At 39.1% G+C, this 23,934-nt stretch overlaps 1 protein-coding gene across 2 annotated transcripts; it reads left to right on the top strand.

Annotated features, from left to right (window-relative positions):
- The first annotated feature begins 69 nt into the window (after positions 1–69).
- On the top strand, positions 70–18,422 carry HCFC2 (host cell factor C2). 2 transcript variants are annotated; one of them, XM_039720374.1, is made up of 16 exons: positions 71–280; positions 2,071–2,219; positions 2,599–2,759; positions 3,784–3,992; positions 4,478–4,562; positions 5,620–5,723; positions 6,308–6,496; positions 7,611–7,796; positions 8,220–8,323; positions 9,288–9,444; positions 10,416–10,616; positions 11,829–11,899; positions 13,127–13,264; positions 14,568–14,753; positions 15,167–15,452; positions 16,374–18,422. In XM_039720374.1, exons 1-16 carry the CDS (start codon positions 115–117, stop codon positions 16,397–16,399), a joined length of 2,418 nt encoding a protein of 805 aa, XP_039576308.1. In that variant the 5' UTR covers positions 71–114; the 3' UTR covers positions 16,400–18,422. The 2 variants fall into 2 exon arrangements, with proteins under 2 accessions (XP_039576300.1, XP_039576308.1); XM_039720366.1 differs by lacking the exon at positions 16,374–18,422 and having other exon boundaries at positions 70–280; positions 15,167–16,365.
- Positions 18,423–23,934: the final 5,512 nt, after the last annotated feature.

Raw genomic sequence — 23,934 nt, 5'->3', positions numbered from 1 at the left:
CTGCGGCGGAGGCGGCCGCGGGGCGGGACACGGACCCGCCGCCCTCACGTCAGCGCTCCCCCTTCCCCGGCGGGCTGCCCCGGCCGCGCGGTGCGTTGTGGGAGCGGCGCTGAGATGGCGGCGGCCGCCGCCGGGCTGAGCTGGAGGCGGGTGTCCTCCTTCACGGGGCCGGTGCCGCGCTCCCGCCACGGGCACCGCGCGGTCGCCATCCGAGAGCTGCTCATCATCTTCGGCGGCGGCAACGAGGGCATCGCCGACGAGCTGCACGTCTACAACACGGGTGCGCGGGGCGGGGCCCCGCCGCGGGGCGGGCGGAGCGGGGGGGACAGCGGCGGGGCTGTCCCGTCCGCGGCCGCCGGTGGCACCGGGCTCCTCACGGCGCCGGGGATCCCCCCAGGCCTCCCGCCCTCCCCGGCGCTGCCCGCGGGAAGCTCGGCGGAGGGGGCGGCGGGCGGGCTGAGGAGCTGGCCGGAGCCGACATGGCGGGGCGGCAGTCCGCCTGGGCCAGGGGTCTGTCTTCCCCGGGGTGGTGCTGCGGGGTCGGTGCTCCTCGCTGGGGCAGTGCCAGCGCGGGATCGCCCGGTGCGCGTCGCGGCCGCTCTGCCGCTCCCGCTGCCGCGCAGGGATGCGGAGCCTCGCTTGGCTGGCAGGTCGGGCTGAATGGCGGCAGGCGGGATTAGTCCCTGCGAGTGTCCGGATCCCCCTCCTTCCCTCTGCTGGCGGTAGCTCACCAGAGCCGAATGCGCTGGAATGGGAATCTTGTTTGGAAAAGTGAACATGTTGGCATCGGGAGCCTTTCCAAACAGGAAGCTGCCCAAGACCGATTTTATTTATGAAAGAGCAGATGCCCAAATAATTACAGTACGGCATGCTGGATGAGGCTGGAAAACTTGCGTGCAATTTCAGGGCTTGGGCCGAGACGGGGGAGCTCGGTGACTGGTCTGTGCTTCTCAGTCAGACAGTGTTGGCTGCTTGAGGTTTTTCCAGGCAGATTTTTCTCAGATAACTTAAAGATCTACTATGCTTAAATCACATTTCTGACAGGAGAACGCAAAAATCTCTTAACCTTTCTGTTCTGACAAGTAATCCAAAGAAAACTCTTAACATAGCTATGCTATCAGAACTGAGGTTCTGATGGGTGCCTTTTGAATGAGTCTTATCGTGACTTGGTTTTTTTTCTTCCCAGACTTTCTGCTTAAGGAGTTTCCCCTTTGCAGCATGTGACAAAAAGTATCATGACTTAGTTGCTCCAGTTTCTGGATGAGTGCTTGGCCCAAACGGACCTTTTTTATTCTGGGGTTTAAGATGCAGGGTTATGACCTGAGCTGCCCGAGTGTGGGATGTCATCCATGGCCCTTGCTGTGCATGTGATGATTTTTGAGGAGCTGGCACACAGTGAGAGCATCTTAAACCCCTGCAGCAACGCTCACTGGAAGCTTCTAATTTCCTGCTTCTCTTCGTGCTCATAAAAAGGTGTAGGAAAACGAAGACATTGTCTTAAATTCCAGAACAGTTTAGGCATCACTATGCTGCTGCTGCTGGATCAGACAGTCTCAGTTGCCTTTTTTTTTGGCTCTGTGCCTCTCCTCTCCCACTCTGTGGATATTAAAATGGGTCCCAGAACAGTGTAATTAGTTTTTGAATAGGGCTATTAAGTCCAGGCACAGTGCCATGCTGCTGTAGCTCTAATAATTCTGTTTCTAGGGCTAGCTCCCTCTGAGTTAGCGTGGTTATCTCTTTTGTGTGGAACTGCACTGGTGTTCCTCATTAGCCTCTATTCTTGGCAAGTCTGTTAAATTGTTGGGTGACCCTTCATGACTGACAGTTGCAGTGACCTCATGGGCTCATTCATATACTGAGTAACATTGGTTTGATAGAGGTGTTTGCTTTCCTTGTTATTAAAGAGAATAAGAATTCATTTAAAACTTAGTGTGAAGCAAATAGCCTTAGTTATCTGCAGATAAAAGGTAGTTCTTTAGAAAGCAGAGGCGTTTAAAAATGTATGTTCAGTGTTTGAAATATTTTTCTAATCTATTTTTCTGGGTTTTGGCTTTTTATTTCCTACTATAGTTACGAATCAATGGTTCCTTCCTGCTGTAAGGGGAGATATTCCTCCAGGCTGTGCAGCGCATGGATTTGTTTGTGATGGTACCAGAATACTAGTTTTTGGAGGAATGGTTGAATATGGAAGATACAGCAATGATTTATATGAATTACAGGTAGGAAATGTATGAATATGTTTTGATTTTCAGGACTACTATATTTATCTTTTTATGAAGAAACACATTTTATTTTACCAACTGCAGAGGAAATTTAGATGATCTTTGCTCTTCTGAAGATTTTTTTCCATCTTAAGAATTTAAAGTTTATTCTAAATAACTTTGAAATGGAGACTTTCATCTAGTTTAAATAAAGTATAATATATTTAGTATTAAGGTTAGCTCTTACATATCCCTTTTAATGAATGTTCTAAGAAAAGCTCAGGAGTCGCTTAAAAATAATTCAGAAAATATATAACTGTTAATATTATATGAATTATATTTGTTATGACAGATTATCAATGAAATTATTTTTAAATAAATTTTTCTTGTCTTCAAGGCGAGTCGATGGCTCTGGAAAAAAGTAAAACCTCAAGCTCCTTCAAATGGATCACCACCCTGTCCTCGGCTTGGCCACAGCTTTTCTTTGTATGGTAACAAGTGCTATTTATTTGGTGGCCTGGCAAATGAAAGTGAAGATTCAAATAACAATGTTCCCAGGTATGGTGATTTGTCTTTGAATTGAATGGCTTTAAAAACAAATTATTTGATTTGACAGCTTTGAAAAGATACATTCCAGGCAGGCTGTCCTGCACACCAAATGCTCAAAGTTGCATTATTTGTGCAGTGAAGGGGTTACATGCAAAGAAGGTTAAGTATTCCTTCTGCTAATCCCACAATATGGAACACTGAGTGATAGCTCTGACAGTTTTGTAGGGAAACCTGAGTAGGCTTTCGTATTTCTCCTGGTCTTTTGGGTGATGTTTTTAAGAATGGCTTGTTTGTAAGAGTTACCTTAATCAGCAGAGTCTGATGAGTCATCAGGGAATTCATGATGGATGTTTCTTCTGTATTGCTGTGAAAAACAGTTATCAATTCATCTGGAAATTTTTTACAGTAACAGCTGAAGTTGCCATTGTAAGAACCTGTGCTATAATGCTGAAGTTTTATATGCACATTCACCTGCAGTTCAGAGCACTTACATCCACTGAACTATAAGCTGGCAATTTCAAGCTCAGTAAACAAAAGATATCTGGTGTGAATGCCAAGATTCAAAGACCATTATTTAAAAATAACTTGCTGGTAGATTCAGCAACAATTGTGCATTGGCCAGCCTGAAGACACAAGAAAACAAACAGCTGCTTCTTATCTTTGTTGCCTTAAGAGTTGCAGAAATTTCTCTCTAATACCTCTTGGCATCATGTATTTCCCACAGCTTTGCGGTTTATTGTGTGTCTGTATGTAGCAATTTTTGCAAGAAATGTTTCTTTCATGTAATACAGTGTAGCAAATAAGAGAACATGTCTTCTCAGAGGCAACAAGTTACAACTGTTAATTTTTTTCTCGTTTGAAAACCATTTTGAATTCAGATTTGGTACTGCCCACAATGCATCAAATGTTTTGAGAGTTTAAAACTCTGTACCCTCCCAAGACAGAAGTAATACCTGGAAGTGGTTAGGCTTTAAAGTGCACTTGTTGTCATGCTTATAAGTGAGTATTTCATGCTTTGACAATAATACTCTAGATATTTAAATGATTTCTATGAACTGGAGCTGCAACATGGGTCTGGCGTGGTCGGCTGGAGTATTCCTGTGACCAAAGGAATCTTGCCATCACCCCGAGAATCTCACACAGCCATAGTGTACTGCAGAAAAGATGTGGGAAGCCCAAAGATGTATATTTTTGGAGGCATGTGTGGCTGTCGGCTTAACGATCTCTGGGAACTTGACATAGGTGAGTTGGTTTGCCAGCAGAAGTCAGTGCTTACTGGCTGAGGGGAAAAATTACAGCATAGAATGGTTAATGGCGTGCTGTGGTGTAGATATTATTGAGACTCACACCATAGTGTTAACCTTTTGTAATATTTGGAATTAAATATATTGTTTGCATATATTATCCTCCCTGATTATGGGTACTCCATGAGACAGATATCATAGCCTTTAAAACACTCTAAAGAAACCAAGTTGAATAACCATAATGACACCATAATTTATGTTTTTGATAAACACTTAGTTTATCAATATTTCCTGTGATTTTTTTAAAAAGAAGTTCCAAGTGCTTGTTATTGCACACTTTTTCTAAAAGTAGCCATCTTAAAAAGCTGAAATTTAGCTTTGCTGAATATTAGAGGTAGGTTCCCTCCTAAAATCCAGGTACTGAAATATGTAGCAACAAGATCTTTTTTTTTTTTTTTGAGGATTTTATTCTCTTTCTTTTAGAAACCATGACCTGGTCAAGACCAGAAACCAAAGGGACAGTACCACTTCCTCGCAGTCTCCACACGGCCAATGTAATAGGCAACAAGTATGTCTGTTGTTAAAAGCTCAACTCTAGAAAGGTACACCTAGTAGGAGAATGATGATGCTTATCCACTACTGCTCAGTATAAATATCAGCCCTGTAGAGTAGTTTCCTGCTGCTGTTTCAGTGCCACTATTAACTCAAGGGTATCAAGCTGTCAATGTTTCCATCCAGCAGGACAATCTGCCCAAGCCACCAGCAGCTTTCTGGGCTTCTTGGAGCACCTTTGTGCATTCTGGGGCAGCCCCAGCTGGGCCTGAGCTCTGTCAGGAGCGAGCTTCAGAGCCTCTGTGTGTGTGACACAGATGAGGTAGCTATGCAAAGAAACTTCTCAAAGAGTAAAACTAGTTCCAGGCAAAACTATTCCCCGCTTTTTCTGCAGTCTGTCCCTCATTACTCTGCTTCTTGCCCATATGGTTTGTTTTGGCAGGTAGCATTGATAAAATGGATTTTTAAACATAGGTTTCAGTCCATTTTGTATCAATTTACAAGCTGGCATGAGGAGAAAGAGGCAAGGGAGTGAAGAGGTACAAAAGCTTTATATCTTCTGATCCAACAACTTAGCTTTTTATTATTTACTTAAAATGTTGGTAGTTTGTAGCCTGCATTATATTTTTAAATTTTGATATCTGAAGTATATCAAAATTTAATATGATGCTAGTCATCTTATTTTAGCATGACTTACTGAGGGCTCTGCAGTAAAGGATTGTAGAAATTCTGTTGTATGTAAGGGATTTTTGGAGAGCATTAGCAGTTTGATGGTTTGCTAAATGTTACAGTATTAATTGTTGTTTCTAAGGAGTTGTTTGAGAAGTTTCTGGCACTTTTTTGTGTGGTTGAGTTTTTCAATCAGTCAGTTTACTCAGAAATTTCAGGAGGTAGATGTCTACAACAGTACTTCATAAAGACAGTAGATACAAATAAAATTTGCTGTGAACCAGAACTGTAACACACTGGAAAATTTCCTTTTTGTCCTAGTTTGAGAGAGCACATGCAACACATCTAGATGTTAATTGGTGTTTCTTTTCTTTTCCCCTCTTCCCTCTTTTTCTATATTTCAGAATGTATGTTTTTGGTGGATGGGTTCCACAGTCAGCAGAAGGTGAAATTTCTGCTCCTGATGGTGAATGGAAATGCACTGGTTCCTTTTCTTACCTTAATTTGGGTTAGTGTTTCTACCTTTCTGGGAGTGGGTATTTTGAATTAATATTTTCTTAACAGAGTAGAGTAACTATTTTGAAGACCTTGAAAAAAGCTTTGGGATAGATAGTTGTAATCCTGGCTGACTAAAGAAGTTGCCAGTTTTTTGCACTTTACTTAAAAAGTAATATTTTAATTATTATTTTTCTTTGAAGATTTAGCAGGTTTGCTTCTTCAAATCTTTATTAATACAACTTTAATGCTAAGTAATGCACATACTCTTTCATTTATAGAAGAACACGGGAGACAGAATCTGAAATGAGGTTTTTCTAAGCATGTTAGTACTATCCCTGAATTCTCAACTTCTGATCTATTTGCCTGAGAGAGATAACCAGAGGTCAGAAAGTTCAGCCTGTATGAATTGATTTTATCTTGCATGCTAATTGGAAAGTGACCTTCTCTTCATAATATTTCCATTTTAAATGCAGCTGTCTATAAAAAGGTGATTTATTTTAATTTTTTTTTTCTGAGCAGTTAAGTGTGCTAATGTCTTTATTTCTTGTTTTGGAAAACATCTAGAAACTAAATGCTTTGAGTTTCATTTACTAGATACCACAGAATGGATAGGTCTGATCTCAGATTGCCAGGAGGACAAAAGTAACATGTTACCAGGGCCAAGAGCAGGACACTGTGCTGTAGCTGTTGGCACTCGTCTGTATATCTGGAGTGGTAGAGATGGTTACAGAAAAGCTTGGAACAATCAAGTTTGCTGCAAAGATCTTTGGTACCTTGATACTGGTGAGTGAGAAATAAATAAGAGACTTGTACTATGTTCTGTGTTTTATTAACATATGGAAAGCTTGCATGATTGATGATCAAACATTAAAGCTGTAGCAAACTTGAAGAGTATTTACATTTTAAAAATTGTTTTTAAATCATGCTTTACTGCTGGTTGTTTAAAGGCTATTACTTAAACAAAAAAAATTAGGAAGGCTTCTTTAAAGCCTCTGGAAAAACTTGTGCTAAATTCTGCTCTGCACGCCATAGTCAGTTGATACAAGATGCTAAAGATTGTTTTGCCTAAACTCAGGGTTCCTGGTCTCTTTTTAGTTATCTTTTCTGCTACTACTTACTTTTTTCACCAAATCCCTTCTCTTGGGATTGCTGCTGCTGCTGCTTCCTCATCTCTTGGACTGCAAAAAGATACTCTTCAATCTCAGAAAGGACCAAATTTTTACTGGGGATGAAGGGAATTCTGGAAACTAGTCACTCATTAGTAGTTGCATTGATAGCAGGACACTGAATTGGGAGAGAGGGAATTAGAATAGAAGGGGTTTTTTTTCCTGTTTCATTTTTCCCTCAGAAAATGAAGAAGAGTAGCAGAGAGGGGTGTGCTTAAGACTGCAGCCTGGTCAGGCATACAGGCATGTGAGAGGAGCAAGCCATTGGCATTAGTCATGTCCAAGCTTCAGCCTGCGCAGAAGTTTGAGTAAAAGTTCACTTCAGCTACACAGAGCAAGCAAAAAGGAAGAGGAATAATTTATGAATTAGAGGAATATGTAAAGCTTTAGGAGCCAAAGAGCTACCTGCAACACTTCAGGAAAGCACAAGGATCTCCTGTCTCTGTAATCCCTATAGTGATGTAGCTGCAACCCAAAGGCCTACTGGCAGCAGAACCATTAAAAACAAAGCATCAAAACTGGAGCATTTTTGAACACTTTGAAAAGACACTTTGTAGTTCTCTGACTTGACTTGTCCCCTTGGACAGTGGTTTCTTGTTGAATATATGTTGGTATATACTGTACAGTGAAAAAGGAGTGACTGATTTTCCTTGCAATATGCGGATATTTAATAAACTGGTATGGGAGGGCAATTTCTAACATGCCATCTGTGTTTTATTGGTTCCCTGTAGAGAGACCTCTAGCACCATCACAGGTACAGCTGATCAGAGCTACAACCAACTCTTTTCAACTGAAGTGGGATGAAGTACCTACAGTTGAAGGATATCTTCTTCAATTACATGCTGACTCACCAGTGCCACCGGTGGCTGGAGTTCCTGACACTGGCGTTCCTGAGACATCCGTGCTGAGTTCACAAGGTAGCAGTCAGATCACATTACACTAATGCTTGTGCACAGGCAGACTGGAGGATTGCATAAGTAATAAATATGAGTTTGTTTTTTAAAGAACCATTCTGTGTGAGAGAGACCCTGTTTCTTTGGTTATTCTCCAAATGCCTGCATCATCATTATGGCAAACTCCCCTTTCACTTGTTTCTATAGGTTTTGGCCAGCTATCTGAATTATGAAGACATACGTAGAATTCTGGGCACAAGTTGAGAAAGGAAACAGTGAGGAAGGGATTTTATCTGACTGTTTAGCCATACAATTTCATTTCAGACTTACAATAAAGTTTTCCTTCAGGCAATTTTGGCCTCCCTTTTTCTTACTGAAATAGGTTAAAACCATCATAATATTAAGTTTTACATAACTGATGGTAATTTACTTTTGTTTACCTGCAAGGTGGCTGTTCTCTCCATCAGAGTCTACAATCATTGCCTAGCGTCCCTTATGCAGAAATGAAGGTGGATCATCCTAGCCAAACAAATAATCCCATTCCTAATAATGTAAGTGTAAGCTGAAAAATGCTTCAGTGTCAAAACGGTATGGGAAGGTAGTGAACTGCCAGAACATTTCTCAGTTTTAAAACTCCCTGCATACTTTTTAGGTCTTAGGAGAAAAAAAAAAAAAGAAAGACACCTGCTGAAGTAGTTGTCTGTTTTCTTACATACTTCTTGCTTTTATGATTGAGACACAGTCTTTCAAGTCCTCTTCTTGTTAATGCAGAGGGGAATTGCAACTGTATTGTCTTCCACAATGCCAACTGTGAGTCTGATACCAAAAGGAATACCATTCATCCTCAGAATGTTGGTGACATTAATGTGGGAAGCAAAAAGAATAAGGCATATTCCTTCTTTGTTAGTCTAGTTTAGTTTTATGCTAGTCTGCTTATTTGTAAGTGCCTACAGCAGGTTAAATCCAGTTATTATCTGTGGTGTGCAGTTGTACGTGTTCCTCTGTTTCACCAATTTAACAGAAATAGTGAGGACAAACTCTGGCCAAAGGATCCCGTTTTTAGAACTTTGGATCATTTCTTAGTTGTGTAAAGTCTGAGATCTGTATGGGATCCATAATGTATTCCTGGAGAAAACACATGTAGAAATGCCATAAATTTCACTAAGAGTAGAAATATCTCAACTACATGTAAGGAAAGCAAAGGTTGAAAGCCTCTGTAATTGTGATTTTCCCCATTGCCCAAAGTCCCCCCAGCAGACTATACACAGCAATGAAATGCCATGTAATGATAAAATTTAGTGTGACTGTTCCAAGTCAACTCAGTGTTTGAGTCTTTGTTTTATAATGACTAAGATAAGGATTAAGAGATTGATTTCTTGGTCTAATTTAAAGTACTAGAAGGAATTGTTGGGGGAGTTTATATTGTTGTTTATGAGCAAGCATTTTCATGCCATGTTTGCAACTGAAAATTTGAACTTCGCAGTTTAACATTAACAAATGTGTTGTTTTGGTTAGGTCCAAGTTGCCCTTTCATCCAGTTCAAAAGTAGAAGGAAAAGAAAAGGTTACAGCACCTGAAAACAAGGTTACACAGGAGACTATGAAAAACCACACAGATGCTACAGGATTCAAAGAATCAAATGCCCCTTCTCTTTTGCCTGTTTGTACTTCAAGTAAGATGACTATAGAAAAAAATAGAGGAAAAAAAAGTGAGAGTTAAAATTCATCTCAAAAACATAAAATAAGGTTGTTTCTGTCTTGTAGTTTAAAATTATTTAAGAGTCCTTTGTGGTTTATGAAACAAAACTTGTGTTAGTTATTACTGAAAGTATTTTTAGAAGATACAAAGAAAATTGAAATCTTAACTTGTTTGAAGTGTTGCAATTCTCAATATATTAATTATTATGATGGAAAATCTGTCTATTTAAACATTAATAGCCATTTTTAGCATCAAGTAAAAGGGGACAGATGATATTTTACAACATTATGATGATAGTAACTCCAAACAGACACTGTGTCTGTCTGTTAGCAGTGAAAAGCTGTTGGCTGATGTAAAATTTCAGGCAATGTAGAGACAAGCATGTTTCTCTCTGACTGTAGAGGAAGTAAAAAATGACAAGGCTCTGATTTATGCATTTCACTGAAGTGCCTTAAGTTCAGTGTAGTGAATCCAGGCTTAATCACCTTTATATTTGATCTCAATGTATTTTATAGATAGTTGGATTTTTATTTTCTTCACAGTGTAATTTAATGAAATGTGGAAATTTTGGTTCTTACTGCTAAGTGATAAACAGACTTCTACAGGGTTAATCTTAAATTGATTGTTAGAAATCTATGATGCTGATTTGTGTGGATGTTTTATTTTAGTAGGGTTTTTTTCCCAAATTAATTTTTTTGTGACCAGATACATAAAAACCAGCAAGCTTAAAATAACTGTTTGCATACACCTATTTGTGACTGTGGAGACAGACTCCTGTTCAGTTATAAACATAAAGTAAGCATTAGCAATCAATATAATCAGATCTGTTCTAACCTAATTCTGTGCTAAACTCAGGCTTTATATGAAACTAAATCCATTAGACCAAGATGAGATTTGGTGTGTTATGAATATTGAATTCTTGCTAATGTTTTCTTCTTTTTTAAGGTGCTCAATCATCAGCAAATGTAGGTGAATTACATGACTTGGACAAACAAAGTGTAAATCCTGATGCTTCTGTATCCAGTACTGTCTCCAGCACACAAACTATGGTAACCCAGCAGGCTGTTAAAACTGAATCATCAAGTACAAATGGGGCAGTTGTTAAAGATGAAACTTCACTAACAACATTCAATTCAAAATCTGAAGGTTTGAAATGTGTTTCACATACTGTATTTTGAGCCATATATTTCTAAGGCCATGAGAGTTCCTATAGTGTGGTGGGATTCCCATCTTGAGTAGTACCTGGGCTTTGATAGGGCTTTAGATAGGGCTTTGGGCATTGAAGACCTTGTGCAGCGTGGATGATCTCTGCTAGGGTTTATACATCTTTTAAAATCAGGATATTCCTTCTATGCATTTGTAAATCACCATGTTACCTGTAAGTCACAAATGTTCATTTGTGCATAGGTCCATTTTCTAAATATCAGTGGTAGCCTGTTTTGCTGCTCGGTGCACATTTACTTTCATTCAGTGCTTGTCTATTTAGTCAGCAAAAGACTAAAATGGTAACCTTGGATGATTTTGACTTTAAGCAACTGACCTCTGTAATAAATATGGCCAGTTAAAGTGGCCAGCTCACTGCTGGTCTAATGTGCTAGCCTCTTCACAGTCTGCTGGAAATACCCAAAATAAGCAGCAATGCAGAACATAAATGGGCAGTTTTTCAAGTTTTGTTTCTGACAAATATCCACAGGCAGTGCTTGTTATTGTTTTGAGTGTTAACTAAAGAACTGTATTCTCATATTGATGTTGTGTGTATAGTGTGATTTTTACCAAGGAGTATTGTATTTTAAGAGCAAAACCCAGGAACACAAGAATAGAATACTAATACTCCCATCTGTTACGTGGTTAATCTTTTTTTTTTCTTTAAAGATTCCATGTTAAATTTAATGAATGCTCTGTTCCCATTTGTTAAGGTTGTTTACAGTTTAACTGCTTATGTTCAGAACTCAGACTGTATTGATGTCAGAAAAAATGCAATCAGATTAAGAATTCACACTTAGACTATTCATACAATATCCCCAGCATGTGTCTCAATTTGGTATTTAGATTATTTGTTCACAAATATTTTATATCAATTTCATAATGCTGTCACTTTTTACGATTTTCTGAGTCCTGCCTTCTGTTTGTATTATCTGTAGCAGCCTCCAATGCCAGACTCTCAGAATTGTTCTTTGAATTTGATAGAAGCCAAAATTAGTTTGTGTTATAAATAGAACTGCATGCAAAAGAAGTCTGAGATGTTCTTGTGCAACAAATACTTGTAAATAGCTATTGAGGTCAACTTTCATACTCTGTGGTTTTGTATTAAATTTTTTCTATTGCTTCCATTTTTAAAATTTAATGTTTTGTTTTTAGCTGCTGAAACTGCTTATGTCACACCTTCAGCAAGGGTCAGTACTGGACAGACAAATGATTCACACTCTTCTGTAAGTCTGAAAAAGTATTATCAAATTGCTTTACCTATTGTTCTGTTGATTAGTTGTAAGGGCTCTTCTGTTTTCCTTTAATTATAGTTTTGAAAGAAAAGCAGTGTTTATTTTGAGCTTGGAGTGAATAATACAGGGGTAAACATTTCTGTTGTAAAACTAATTGCATTGTGTGGGTTAGATGTGAGTCTAAGTAGCAGTTGTGTAGTTGGGAGGAGATCCAAGTACGTGTTTCGGCTGTTGAATCGTTTTTATCAACTGGCACAGTGGAATGGTCTCTGCTGCATGATGTGCAAATGTAAAAAGTTTTCCTGTATGCACAACTGAATTTAGAATGAAATATGTATTAGAACAGACTAGTGTTAGCTGCTGATTCTATAGATTTGAAACGTAACTGAACTGACATCTTGATGTTTTTCCCTAGAGGAGATGGGGACTGACTATGCAAGCTGTAAATACTGCCTGAAAAAGTAAATGCTTCCTATTTCACCTGCTTACAACTTAATACACAAACCCAAGGTGCCACTGTTGTCACCAAAAGCGAGGAACTAAGTCTGGGGAGAAGCAGCTGCTACCAAAGGGTGGGGTGCTTTTGCCAAGAGCAGCTGCAGCTCCTGCCCCATTTCCATGCTAGCAGGATCATGGCCTGTCCGTGCAGGGCACCTGACTGTGCAAGTGCCCTCCCTGGTGCCTGGAGACCAGCAAGAAAGCCAGTTTGTGTTACTGGGTCAGTCAGGAGCAGTTTGCACACCCTCCATCCCCATGGCCCCACGCCACAGCAGAGGGCTGTTCTCAGCTGCAGGCAAGTTCTGCAGTGCCTGACAAAGAGCAGCGTGGGGCTGAGGTACAGCTGAGCCCCAGGGGGAGCTGATGATGTTGGACCACCTTGGGAAACTTCTTGACCTCTGAGAGAAGGTCAAGACCTTCTCTTAACTACATGCTGCTACAGACACCTAGTTCTACAACTTTAAGCTTCTTCCCTGCCCCATTCAGAATATCAGATGTGACATCCCAACTGTTACTTTTTAAATTACAGACTGTGTCTGAGTAAACGTATAAGAACTGGTTTTGCACAGTATTTTAATAACACACGCATATTCATTTGAAGCATAAGAAAGTAACACTGGTATAAAAGGGGGTTGTCTCTTACATATACTAGAGCCTAGACATTTTTTTCCATGGCATTGAAGTGTGAGTAATCTACATGACGTGTTCTTCAAATACTAGAGAGCTCCCCAGAGGCCACCAGCACCAGTGAAAACCAGGGATCGCCGGTGGTATGATGTGGGAATTTTTAAGAACAACAGTGCTGTGGTGAGCCAGTTCTACTTGCTGCCAGAGGAAACACTGAACATCAATAGCAAGGTAGCTGCTGCTTCTCTGATATAACTTGCACATACCTATTTCAGAATTTGTTGCTTGAATAGTTCACAACAAAATACGGGATTTTCTAATACTGCAGCAGAATCTGGTGCTTGTAGGAGTTGTATTTTATGACCAGTAGTTCTTAATGTATTTTTCTCAACTTTTTTTACTATTTCCTAAACTAGATTAATTTATTTTGTTATTTATGCATGATAGTACAAAATATCTTATTTTGCTATTGCTGATTTTTTTTATTTCTTGCCTTAGAAAACAATTTTAAACTTATAAATTTTCAAGCCAGTAAAATTCTTAAAAACTAAAAACCCCACAATTTCTTAATATGTGATTTCAGTTCAGCATTGAAATGTTTAAGTTTCTTCTCTATTCCTAGAATCTTTGCATAAAAATTCTTAAAGGTACTAATAAGACATAGGCTTAGGCTGTTTAAAAAGAGTAGATCTGGAACTGTAGTGGCTTTTCTATTAGGTCTTTCTAATTTAATATTTGATAATTATAAGTGGATACATGAAAATGATGAGTGTGAAACTTGCAAAAGTGTAACAGTTTTGAAGGCAGAAGTGTAAAATAGTGATGTCCTCGTTAACTAGAAACAAAAATTGTGTCTTCGTGAGACAGAAACAAAATAACAGGAGCCTTCCTTTGCAAGCACTTCACTATAAATAGTCTTAGTTTTAAAGAGCACAATACATTGTACAGTGTTTACATTAATTCTATTTTCCTATAAAATAATGTTCTTTCACATTATTCTATAGGAAAATAGTTCCACTGTAAGGATCAGTGATGCATCAATGAATATTTTAATCATGGAAGGATGGTAGCACATAAAGTTTCAGAAAGTTGTTTGTTACTAACTTACTGTGCTTTTTCCTAAAACCGTTTTGATTACTTACACATTGTAGTGCAGCCCCTAATGTTAGGAATAACTGCTTTTAGGACACAAGATTGTTAACTAAATTGTAACTTATGTAGTTGTAAATGCTACTTTGTTTTAACTTTCCTGAGTAAAAATAACCACAAGGCATAGTTTAATTTCAATGACTGAAAAAATGGGATATCTTTTGGTCTAGACATGTAATATATTGCATATTACATCAGCTGTTTTGAGGTGAGATACTGTGTCATTCAAAACCTTTTCAAAAATTCTGATGTAAGTACAGCAGTATTAAATAGATTTTCAGTTTCAATTAAACTTTATTAATCTCAGCTTAACACTTTATACTTTTTTAGGCTAATTGTGTTTATAATATTTTAAAAATTACCACAAATGTTGCTTTATTTTCAGACGGAAGGTGCAAATGTACCCGACTACAGATTACTTAAGAAACAAGATCTGTTTCCAGGCACAGTGTATAGATTCAGAGTTGCTGCAATTAATGGCTGTGGTGTTGGGCCTTTCAGTAAAATCAGTGAATTCAAGACATGCATTCCAGGTTTTCCTGGAGCTCCTTCAACAGTCAAAATCACTAAGGTGAGAAATAGACATAATTCTGATTCTGGTTCTGATGTGTGAAATTCTGGTCACCGGTGTAATCTCAGAACTCTTGGTTATAGTTGGTTTTATTTTTAAGTCAAAATTGTCATATAAAATAGTGTCCAGTGCTTACTTGGTTAACTCTGCTCAATATAATATCCTTTAAGAATTTTTCTAAAAAGAATTCTTTTAAGAGTTAATGACAGTTTCCCCATGATTTTCTAGTCTTGCATCATTAAATCTATAGGGGTTTACCACACTTCATAAAAAAAGTCAAAAGACATCCTTATCTTTAGAGTGGTGATGATAGGTTAGAAATTTCAGATAATCTTTAGAATTTGGGGTTTTTTTTAATTGTTTATATATTTATGGTTAGCTACATACTATCAAATTTTTCTCTCTTTCTTCAGAGTGTAGACTGTATTCATCTTTCTTGGGAGCCTCCTTCTTCACCCTCTGGAAATATTTTAGAATATTCTGCCTACTTAGCCATCCGTTCCACACAATTACAGGAAAATCCAAGTCAGCTTGTATTTATGAGGATATACTGTGGTCTTAAAACCTCCTGCATAGTGACTGCTGCCCAGCTTTCCAATGCCCACGTGGATTACACCTCCCGGCCTGCCATAGTGTTCAGGATTTCAGCCAAGAATGAGAGAGGCTACGGCCCGGCCACGCAGGTTCGGTGGCTCCAAGGTAAAGTCACTGTCACACACAGCATTTGAGTGGAGCAGGAGCTGTGCATTTCTTCCAGAACCAGCACAGCACTGCATGTGAACTTCTTCAAATGTTGGTTTGTTCCTTGTGGGAGTTTTATGCAATTCTAGTTGTTGCTTCTGACTTCCCTAGAATTCACTTCAGCTCAGAAGTTTTTCAGTCTAATAAGAAGTAATCCAGTTATGTGCATCATGTAGATGACATACAGTGTAATCAGGGGTTTTTTCAGTCTTTTCACCCTCCTAAATAGAAAAAAAAAGAATCCGTCAGGTGATATAAGGTACATTTTTGTGATGCATATACGCTTTAAAATCTGTGTTACAACCAGAAGAGGTATTGTCATCTTGTCCCTAGGCTTGAATTTGTACAGGTTCATGATGGTTTGGGGATGGGAATGGGAATTGATCCACTGAAAATAAAATTAGTGTTAGCCTGATCAGTTCTGGCCTGTTTTATAAGTAAGCCAATCTGGGGTCTCAAGTTTTGCTAGCTTCTCATCCTGCTCCTTCCTGTTTCTGGCTTAGCTTTGTTGGGAGCTGACTTTGCTCAGCAAGAGGTGCTGTGGGCACAGAGGAAGATAGGAAGGGCAGAGTGGCCCCCCTTTGGGCAGCAGGGAACTGTGGGGGGGTAGCTGAGCTCAGCTGCTGGGCTGGGACCCAACTGTTGAATGCTCCACTGCTTGGGTTTCTAATATGTGCTTTTCTGAGATGGGGACTAACAATGAAGAAGTTGTCTTCTGTGATGTTCAGTATTTCAGTGCTGTTTTAACCCTTTATTTTTCAGGAGTTTGGACCACTATCTGTATCCTACAACTCTGAAATAGTGTTTGTTTGAAAATGTTTGAGTGTGTACACCATGTGAAATTATGAAACATTTAATAATGTCTCCTTTGTTTTGCAGATATGAAAACATCAGGCTCAAAGTAGAAACGACTTCATGAATCTCAAGTTTCGAATGTAGTGTTTAATGTAACTCTTGTACTATTTGTAAATGCTACAAATACTTTATTTTTGCATTGTTTTTATCTTGAAATATATAACCTTTTTTACATTTGACACATCGATGTTGTAGAGCCTTGCTCAGGTATGAGTATCATATAGAAAATATATCAGAGATGGTGGGGTGGAGGATCACTCTCTATCCAGCAGCTCTTTTTGGCAGTGATAAGTTAAAATGTAAAGAACACTGAGTTTCAAGTGAAAAATGAATAAAAGAATTGGCACAAGTAGTAGTATTTGAGGTAAAGTCCCCAGGACTGCTACAGATCTTGCATAGAGAATTCATAAGATTTGGGATATGAGCAAATTCTGTTTGGTTTCAGTTCCCTATACCACATTCTTCATTGCGGTGCCCGAGTACAAGGCAAAAATTTCCAGTTATTATAGAGTAACTTAAAATGTATAAATATTTTAATATATACTTTTTTGTAAAGAAATGATTTTTTCTACTATTTGTAACAAATATCTTAATCTTGAAGGATATCCCCTGAAAATTTAAAAGGAAAAAGATAAACTTAGCCATTGCTCTTATTACAAAAAACGTAAATTCATTGTAAATGCACTACTATTACATAAAATTATCCTTTTGTAGTTGTACAAATCTTAAACTTGTAAATACCAATGTTTACAAGAGACCTTTCTGGTCTTGTATTAAAACATCCATGAGATTCATTCTCCTTTTTTTTTTTTTTTAATCCATATGCTTTGCTTTTAGCATATGCTTGCTTTTTGCACTAATAATAACTTACCTCATTCCTGTGTTAGTAATCACTTGTGTTGCTTCCATAATGTTTCTGTAAAACTTCAATCTGAAAAATTTAACCAAAGTTTAGAATACATGGTAAGCAATTTTGCACATATTATATGGCAACTTTCAACATATTTATTTCAGTTAATCTTCTTAAGTGCTTGTTTGCTTTACCAATATATTCTACCAATCAAGTTCAATATCTCCCTTTTACTATGCATCATTTTACATTATCTAGCTAGCTGATAAAATCAACAAGCATTACTTCTAGGAATAGGTTGACTCATTCCTATGCGAAAAGATAAAAATTGTTCACGGTAGTGAAATAAAGGTAAACATTTTAAATGCTATTTATGTATCTATATATTAAACTATGTTTACCAAAGTATAGAGGAAAGTGGCTGAGTTGGACAAGGTTACTAGGTGAATAGATTGAGGCACCTAAATAAGATTTATTTTAAAATAATAAAATCTAAATTATTTACTGTGCAATGAAGTTTATACTTTGCACTTTAATTTTGCCCCAAATGCCAAAAGGTCATACATCAAGGTAGAATTTCTTGCCTCTTCCAGTAAAATTTGTTTTAAGAACATTTGTAAATATATAAACTAAAATCAATGATGTGCCTGGTTTGGTGGGAGAAGTATCACTAAAATAGTAGAGATTTAGCAGCTCAAGTCTCCCAGAGCAGATTTAACAGCCAAGTGTTGGCTACCCTGAGAATCGGGGTTATAACGAAGTGCTGGTACAGCCTTAATTATCGCAATGCATCACATGCTCCAATAGCATCTAGGAAGTGCTGGGGACCATAAATGGCTATAGTAGTGTTAACTGTGGCACAGGAGTAACACACGTTGTTTGACTCCAGAGAAGAATCATGTTTTTATGACAATGACAGATTATCCCAGTTTCACTTTAAACAGTGTTTATAGTATGAATGTATAGGATTTTTCCTGAAGTTAACTGGCTTTAAGATATTTGTGTTTTAATGGTCCATTTCATCAGGTAGGATCTCACTACCAATACTGTCTGATAACTAAAGTACCATACAAATGAACTGTCAACTAGAAGAATAGAACTTGTTTTTTGTTACTAGTACTGTGAAAGAAGCCTTTAGAGAAAACACTTGTGGCTTTGATTTTGTTGGTTGATAGCTGTGATTGTAGAGTTGTTATTTAAGAATAAAACCTGTTGGGTGTGTCTGGGTGGAGTTTTTTTGCACTTGGTTTCACATCCTTTGCACAATTTTTTTTCAGTGGGTGTGTCACGACTACCAAAGGGTAAAACTGTGGCGTTTTCAATGAAAGTATAATTTCCTTGTGACTGTGCTTTCTTCAGCTGACTTGACATAAGATGTCACTTTCTCTTTTTTGTCCAAGTCTGGTAACGTTGAATAGTGATCATATGCAACTCTTCAGTTGCTCACAGTTTTACTTTAAACTGAAATTGTGGTACACACTGTAAAATACACTTTTTGGTCTGTTTTTAGAACTGTATTTATAATGTCTAAATCCCACCTGTTTGCCTATCAACTAGATATCAGACAAATATTGATTGTTCAATTTTAAAGTTTAGAAGACTGTTGATACCAGCTCTTTGAGACTCCACATTATCCATTTATTTCAGATACTGCTAAAGGACATGTAACAGAAGCTGAAATCTAGCAGATTACTATATCCATATTGTAGGAATGTCTAGTTTTACTGAACTCCTTAGGGAGGTTGTGACTGTGTCAGCATAGCACAGTTGTGCCGGTTATGGGGGGCACTGCTACAGCTTCATCTTCAGAATGTTCTTGTGAAAGTGGAAATGAAGTGAACAATAACCTACACTTTGTGTTTTCAAAGTAATTATAGCAATATCTTTTGAATGTAGTTTGGAGTAGAGCACATGATCATGCCATAAACTCTGAAGATATATTTGTAAGTATTACTGTTGTTATCTGATTATTTCAGGATAGCGAATTTGACGTGAACTTAATCTTACAGCCTGTTACTTAATGACCTCTACAAGGAAACTGACATTTTGTACAATACAAGTTGAGTAGTCTTATTTTGAAGCATTGTTTGTTCTTTGTAATAAAGTGGTTGTCCTATCAAACACATTGTAAATACTGAAGTGTGTCTGTTTTCTCAGAGATGTATGTGTACAAACTTGGAATTTCTGATGCAGAGAGTAAGTAAATTTCTCAGACTGGGAAGAGGGTTTAATAATAAGCACTGTCATGATACTATTACTCTTTCATAAATATTGTCTCCTAAGTTAATTCTTGGTTACCTCATGAGCTTTTTCCGTAGTTGAGGTTCTCCAATATCCTTGCCCCACCTTCTGCCGTTGCTGTGCACTCACCATTACTCAGTCCCTTCCATGCCTTTGTGCCTTGCAGGCTGTGGCTTCTGAACTGAAATTTTGACGTTATTTCCTCTGTCTATACAGGAGTCACGTTGCTGTTGCTGACAATGAGTGACAAAGAGTTTGGTGTTGCTTTGTTGCAGTTTAAAAAGATGTGTGAGCACAAAGTCTGTTCAGAACGCTCCTACGAAGGATTTGAATTGTGTTCATGTCCAGCTCTGCTCAAAATGACACCATCTTTTATGGCAGCTGACTGTAGGGAACTCTTGTGGGAATAAGCAGTACATGGTGCAAGAAGTAGGGGAGCAGAGGAGCAAGTGAACTGAAAGGTCTACTGGATTGTTTCTAGACCTCCTTAAGAGACTTCACAGGAGAAACTGCTAAAAGCTGTCTGCTCCAGATTGATTCCTTCTTTGTGTTCCTAACTATTGTCTTTGTTTGTAATGCTTGCATTAGTGGAAAACAAATGGGAAGGCCTAAAACATCAGTGAAGAATCCTCTCTTGCTGTTTTCTTCCTGTTAATAAGATTTTAAGAGTAGGAGTTATTTTCTATTGAAAGCAAATTTGAATTTGCTGTATTAATTTGTCTTAAAAACAACTCAGATTTTTTTTTCTTTGTAGCATTAGCTGGTCCCTAGGGTATTTTTATAACGTTTCTAGTGAGCTAAACATCAGGGCTTTTATTCTGTGGCTTCCAGTTCTGACACTGAAGGACTTCCAGATTCCCAGGACAGGGGTAGAGCACTGACTGCTGGCACTGTCTGGGCAATGTGTTCCTCCTTATGTTAACAGTAGTGAAATCTTCATTTTGAGGTGTTTGCCACTGATCTGGAAGTAGAGATCCTTTTTATTAGAATTTCAATAATTCAGCGTAAAGTTATCAGGAAGATGAGCTTAAAATAATTCCTCTTAATCCATAGAGTGTTTAGGATACTGCACCTCCAGCACTTCCCCCAGAGAGAGGAAATGCCCATGATGTGGGGCAGGTGGGGGTAGGGTGGGCACCCAGCTGGATCCCAGCATGACTGAGTGGTGGTGGGGCTCAGCCAGAGAATGTCTAGCATCTGCAGCCCCTGGAAGGGGAGTTAGGATGGCAGGGAGGCCCAAGAGATCTCCTTATATCTGCCTCATGCTAGGTGGTGAAAATCTGGCATCTGTAAATGTGGTCAGTTTTAACTGGGTCTGTTCCCTACATCCTTCAAAAGCCTAAAGTACTTAATGTGTTTGTTTGGTTTACAGTCCTGACAGGAACAACAAAAATATCTCTCAGATTTGGATTGGTCCTAGTTTGCTGTCATTCGTTGTTTTGGTTTTTTTGGGTCTTTTTTTTTTTTGGTTTTTGGGGGTTTTGGTTGGTTGGTTGGTTGGTTGGGGGTGGGGGTTGTTTGGTTTTTTGGGTTTTTTTGTATGGTTTTTTTGTTTGTTTTGGTTTGGTTTGATTTTTGGGGTTTTTTTTTGAGGGGATTCTTGCCTCTAACAAGCATCTGCTTTTAATATGTGATGTAATTGGTAAGTTGGTACAGCAGCTCCTTAAAATGAGAACTTAGGCTTGGATGTGGTATCTTCGAAGAGAAGGAGATGAAGCATTTCAGTGTGTCCTAGTGTTCAGAGAGTTATTTCAGTATCTGTTGAAATTATAAAATACTGTTATCCACACATGGAAGTTATCAATGTACAGTTATTTCAAAGCAATTCTTAAAAGAGGCACACTGGCTATATGCCATTTTAGAAGGTTCAATACCTTCTAGAAAGTCCAAAATGTTGGTTTCATTTGCATCCTCTTGTTTTTTGTTTTGTTTCCATTCACTCTTTTAAATGTTTAACTGCCTTTTAGAGTAACCATCACTCTTGCATGCAGTGCTGGTAAGTCTCTTTTAACAAAAAGTTATTAGTACAAGCAGTTATCTTGTAACTTTGAGCAGTATTAACAAATATCCCACTCTTCTTTTTAGCAGCAGTTTCCTAGTTATTTCCTCATTGTATTTTGCCTGAGTAGGAAAGAGACTTTATATGTTAATTTTAAATGCTGCCTGCTCCAGAAGGAAAGCGTTTAGTCTGGGAGCAACTCTTTGGAATTACTGTCTTGAAAAAGAAAACCTGAAATATCAATCTAACAGCTTGAGATTTCAGCTACGTACATTTCAGCCATCTGAAGCAACATGAGAGCTGTCAAGCCAGACAACATAAAATGGCCAGTTTTTGTCAATATTTCTTCTTGTGTGTACAGAACTTGATCCCACTGCATCTACTCCAGAAACATTTTGGATGAGTTTCAGCTGCTTGGCTTGTAAAACGTGGCTGTTGCTTATGGTTTTGGATAGAGTGAGAGCAGACTCATCCTCTGCTGCAGCCCTCCCCAGGCTCCACAGTCTCCACGTTCTCATCCCAGAGGGCTGGAGCCTGTTTCTTTGTAGCAGAAATGCTCTCCAGCTGGCTGGAGGTGAGATTTCAGATCCTTCCCCTTCTCCCTCAGTGCTTAGCTTTTCCTGTCAGCTGGGTCCTGGCATCTGCCTGTTCACCAGGTTGCTTTTCCCAGGATGTTACACTGCACAGGGAGTTCAGGTGTCTGGTGGGTTTGGATTTCCTGGCTGGGGCCAAGGAGGAGTTGAACAGTGCAGAAACAAACTTGTGTATCCCAGTATCCTTTATCTGCGTCATGCTGCTCTTGACAGTGCTGGGACATGGGCTCTGCTGGACTGTCTTCCCCAGGGTGCAGAGAGTAGGAATAGCATATACTGTTGCAAATGTTTTAGCTGCAGCTGCATTTCGAGTGACACGGCCCTTGCACATGAACTGAGTCTTGGTTGTGCTGCTGGAGGTGGTTTTATTTGCTGTTCATGTTGCTGTACAGGCTGGGTAAGCGTCAGGCACACACACATTAAATTAACAGCCCAAAGGCTGCTCCTCTGCCCAGCAGATTTAAACCTTCAATAGTTTTCTTTCACACATAAGCAAATCAGGTGCCATTGCTCTGATAAATGGGCCCTCTGGCCTGGTATACTGCAGTAAAATATTCCAGGAAATGAGCCTGGAACTTTGCCTGGAAGATTTCTTAAAGCAGGCTAGCTGACTCCCTCAGACCTGCTGTGCACTGCATCACTCTGGCCCTGCCTCCACAGCCATCCTTGGGGACTTGGATTTAATAAACTCAGTGCAGCTGGCACCAATTTGGAGACTATTGTGCATAGCAGCAAACTGCCCTCCCTCCCAAGAGCACATGGCCTTGAATGTCACTGCAAGCTGAACTGGCAGTTTCCAGGGAGCTTCCCATTAAACTTTTACATCTGAGGGTCAGAAGTAACATTGCAGTCCATTACCATGCCAATTTCACAAATCAATAGGTAAACAGATCAATATTTGGTTGCTTAAATGTATTTTTCAGCCTTTGAAAGGGTGAAAGTGTGAATTATTTTGCCACAACAGCATATCTGATTTTCAAAGAAGAAAAATTGGTTGATGTTTTCAACTAGGTCCATGTCTTACTGTGTACCACATGCAAAAGGCGCCCTCCCACCACTGCTCTTTTCACCAAACCAGTGCAACAGGGGAAAAATAAGAGGAACCATTAGAGTTAACATTATCAAACGTCTTTCTATAGGACTGCATATATAGTTTCCTTATAGCATTACTTGTCTTAGAATCTACATCCAGCTTTGGAGGTTTTTTCATCTACAGACACAAAATTCACACCTAGTTTCAGTGAAAAACTTCCTTTCTTCTATTTGGTACAAATCAAACCCCAAAACCATCAAGCCTGCACCATTTGGTAATGCAGTGACTTAAAGGCAAGTTGTCTTACTGCTGTAAATATAACTGAGGCAGCGAATCTCCGTGATTTAACTGGACCATTAATCACACACAGAGCTCTGCAAAATAAGGAATATTATAGCTATAAGCAAAGCTGCTGCCAGGCCTTATCATGACAGCAAGGTGCTGGGGAAAAGACTAGCTCTTGGCTCTGCCCCTTGCTCTGCACTCAGCAATCTCTTCTGTGTGTGCAGTTGCCCGTATGCTTCCTCTCCTCCCAAAGGCTAGACAGAAATCAACTCTCCATGCCTACAACATGTTCATGAGCATCACCCTCAAATTCTGCAACAGGAATCATTCCACAGCATTCAGAGTGATCCAGAGTGCAGCTCAAGGAAGACAGCTCTTGAAAGAACAGCCCATAGAATTCAGGCTGATTTTTAGCTACAGTCAGACAAGCATGGGGCAGTAGGTGTTTAGGACATACCACCTCACACCAGAACTCCATCTGTGTTCTGGCTACACCATACAGCCACATATTTTAGCATTCAGTAGAGATCAGAAGGGAGGAATAAATAAAATAGCTAACAATGCATATGTACATCAACAAGGCT

Source organism: Passer montanus, unplaced genomic scaffold (assembly GCF_014805655.1).
Source record: "Passer montanus isolate IOZ18808 unplaced genomic scaffold, ASM1480565v1 scaffold106, whole genome shotgun sequence".
NCBI lineage: Eukaryota > Metazoa > Chordata > Aves > Passeriformes > Passeridae > Passer > Passer montanus.
Note: the sequence above shows the minus strand (reverse complement) of the source record. Positions and strands in the feature narration are given on the sequence as shown.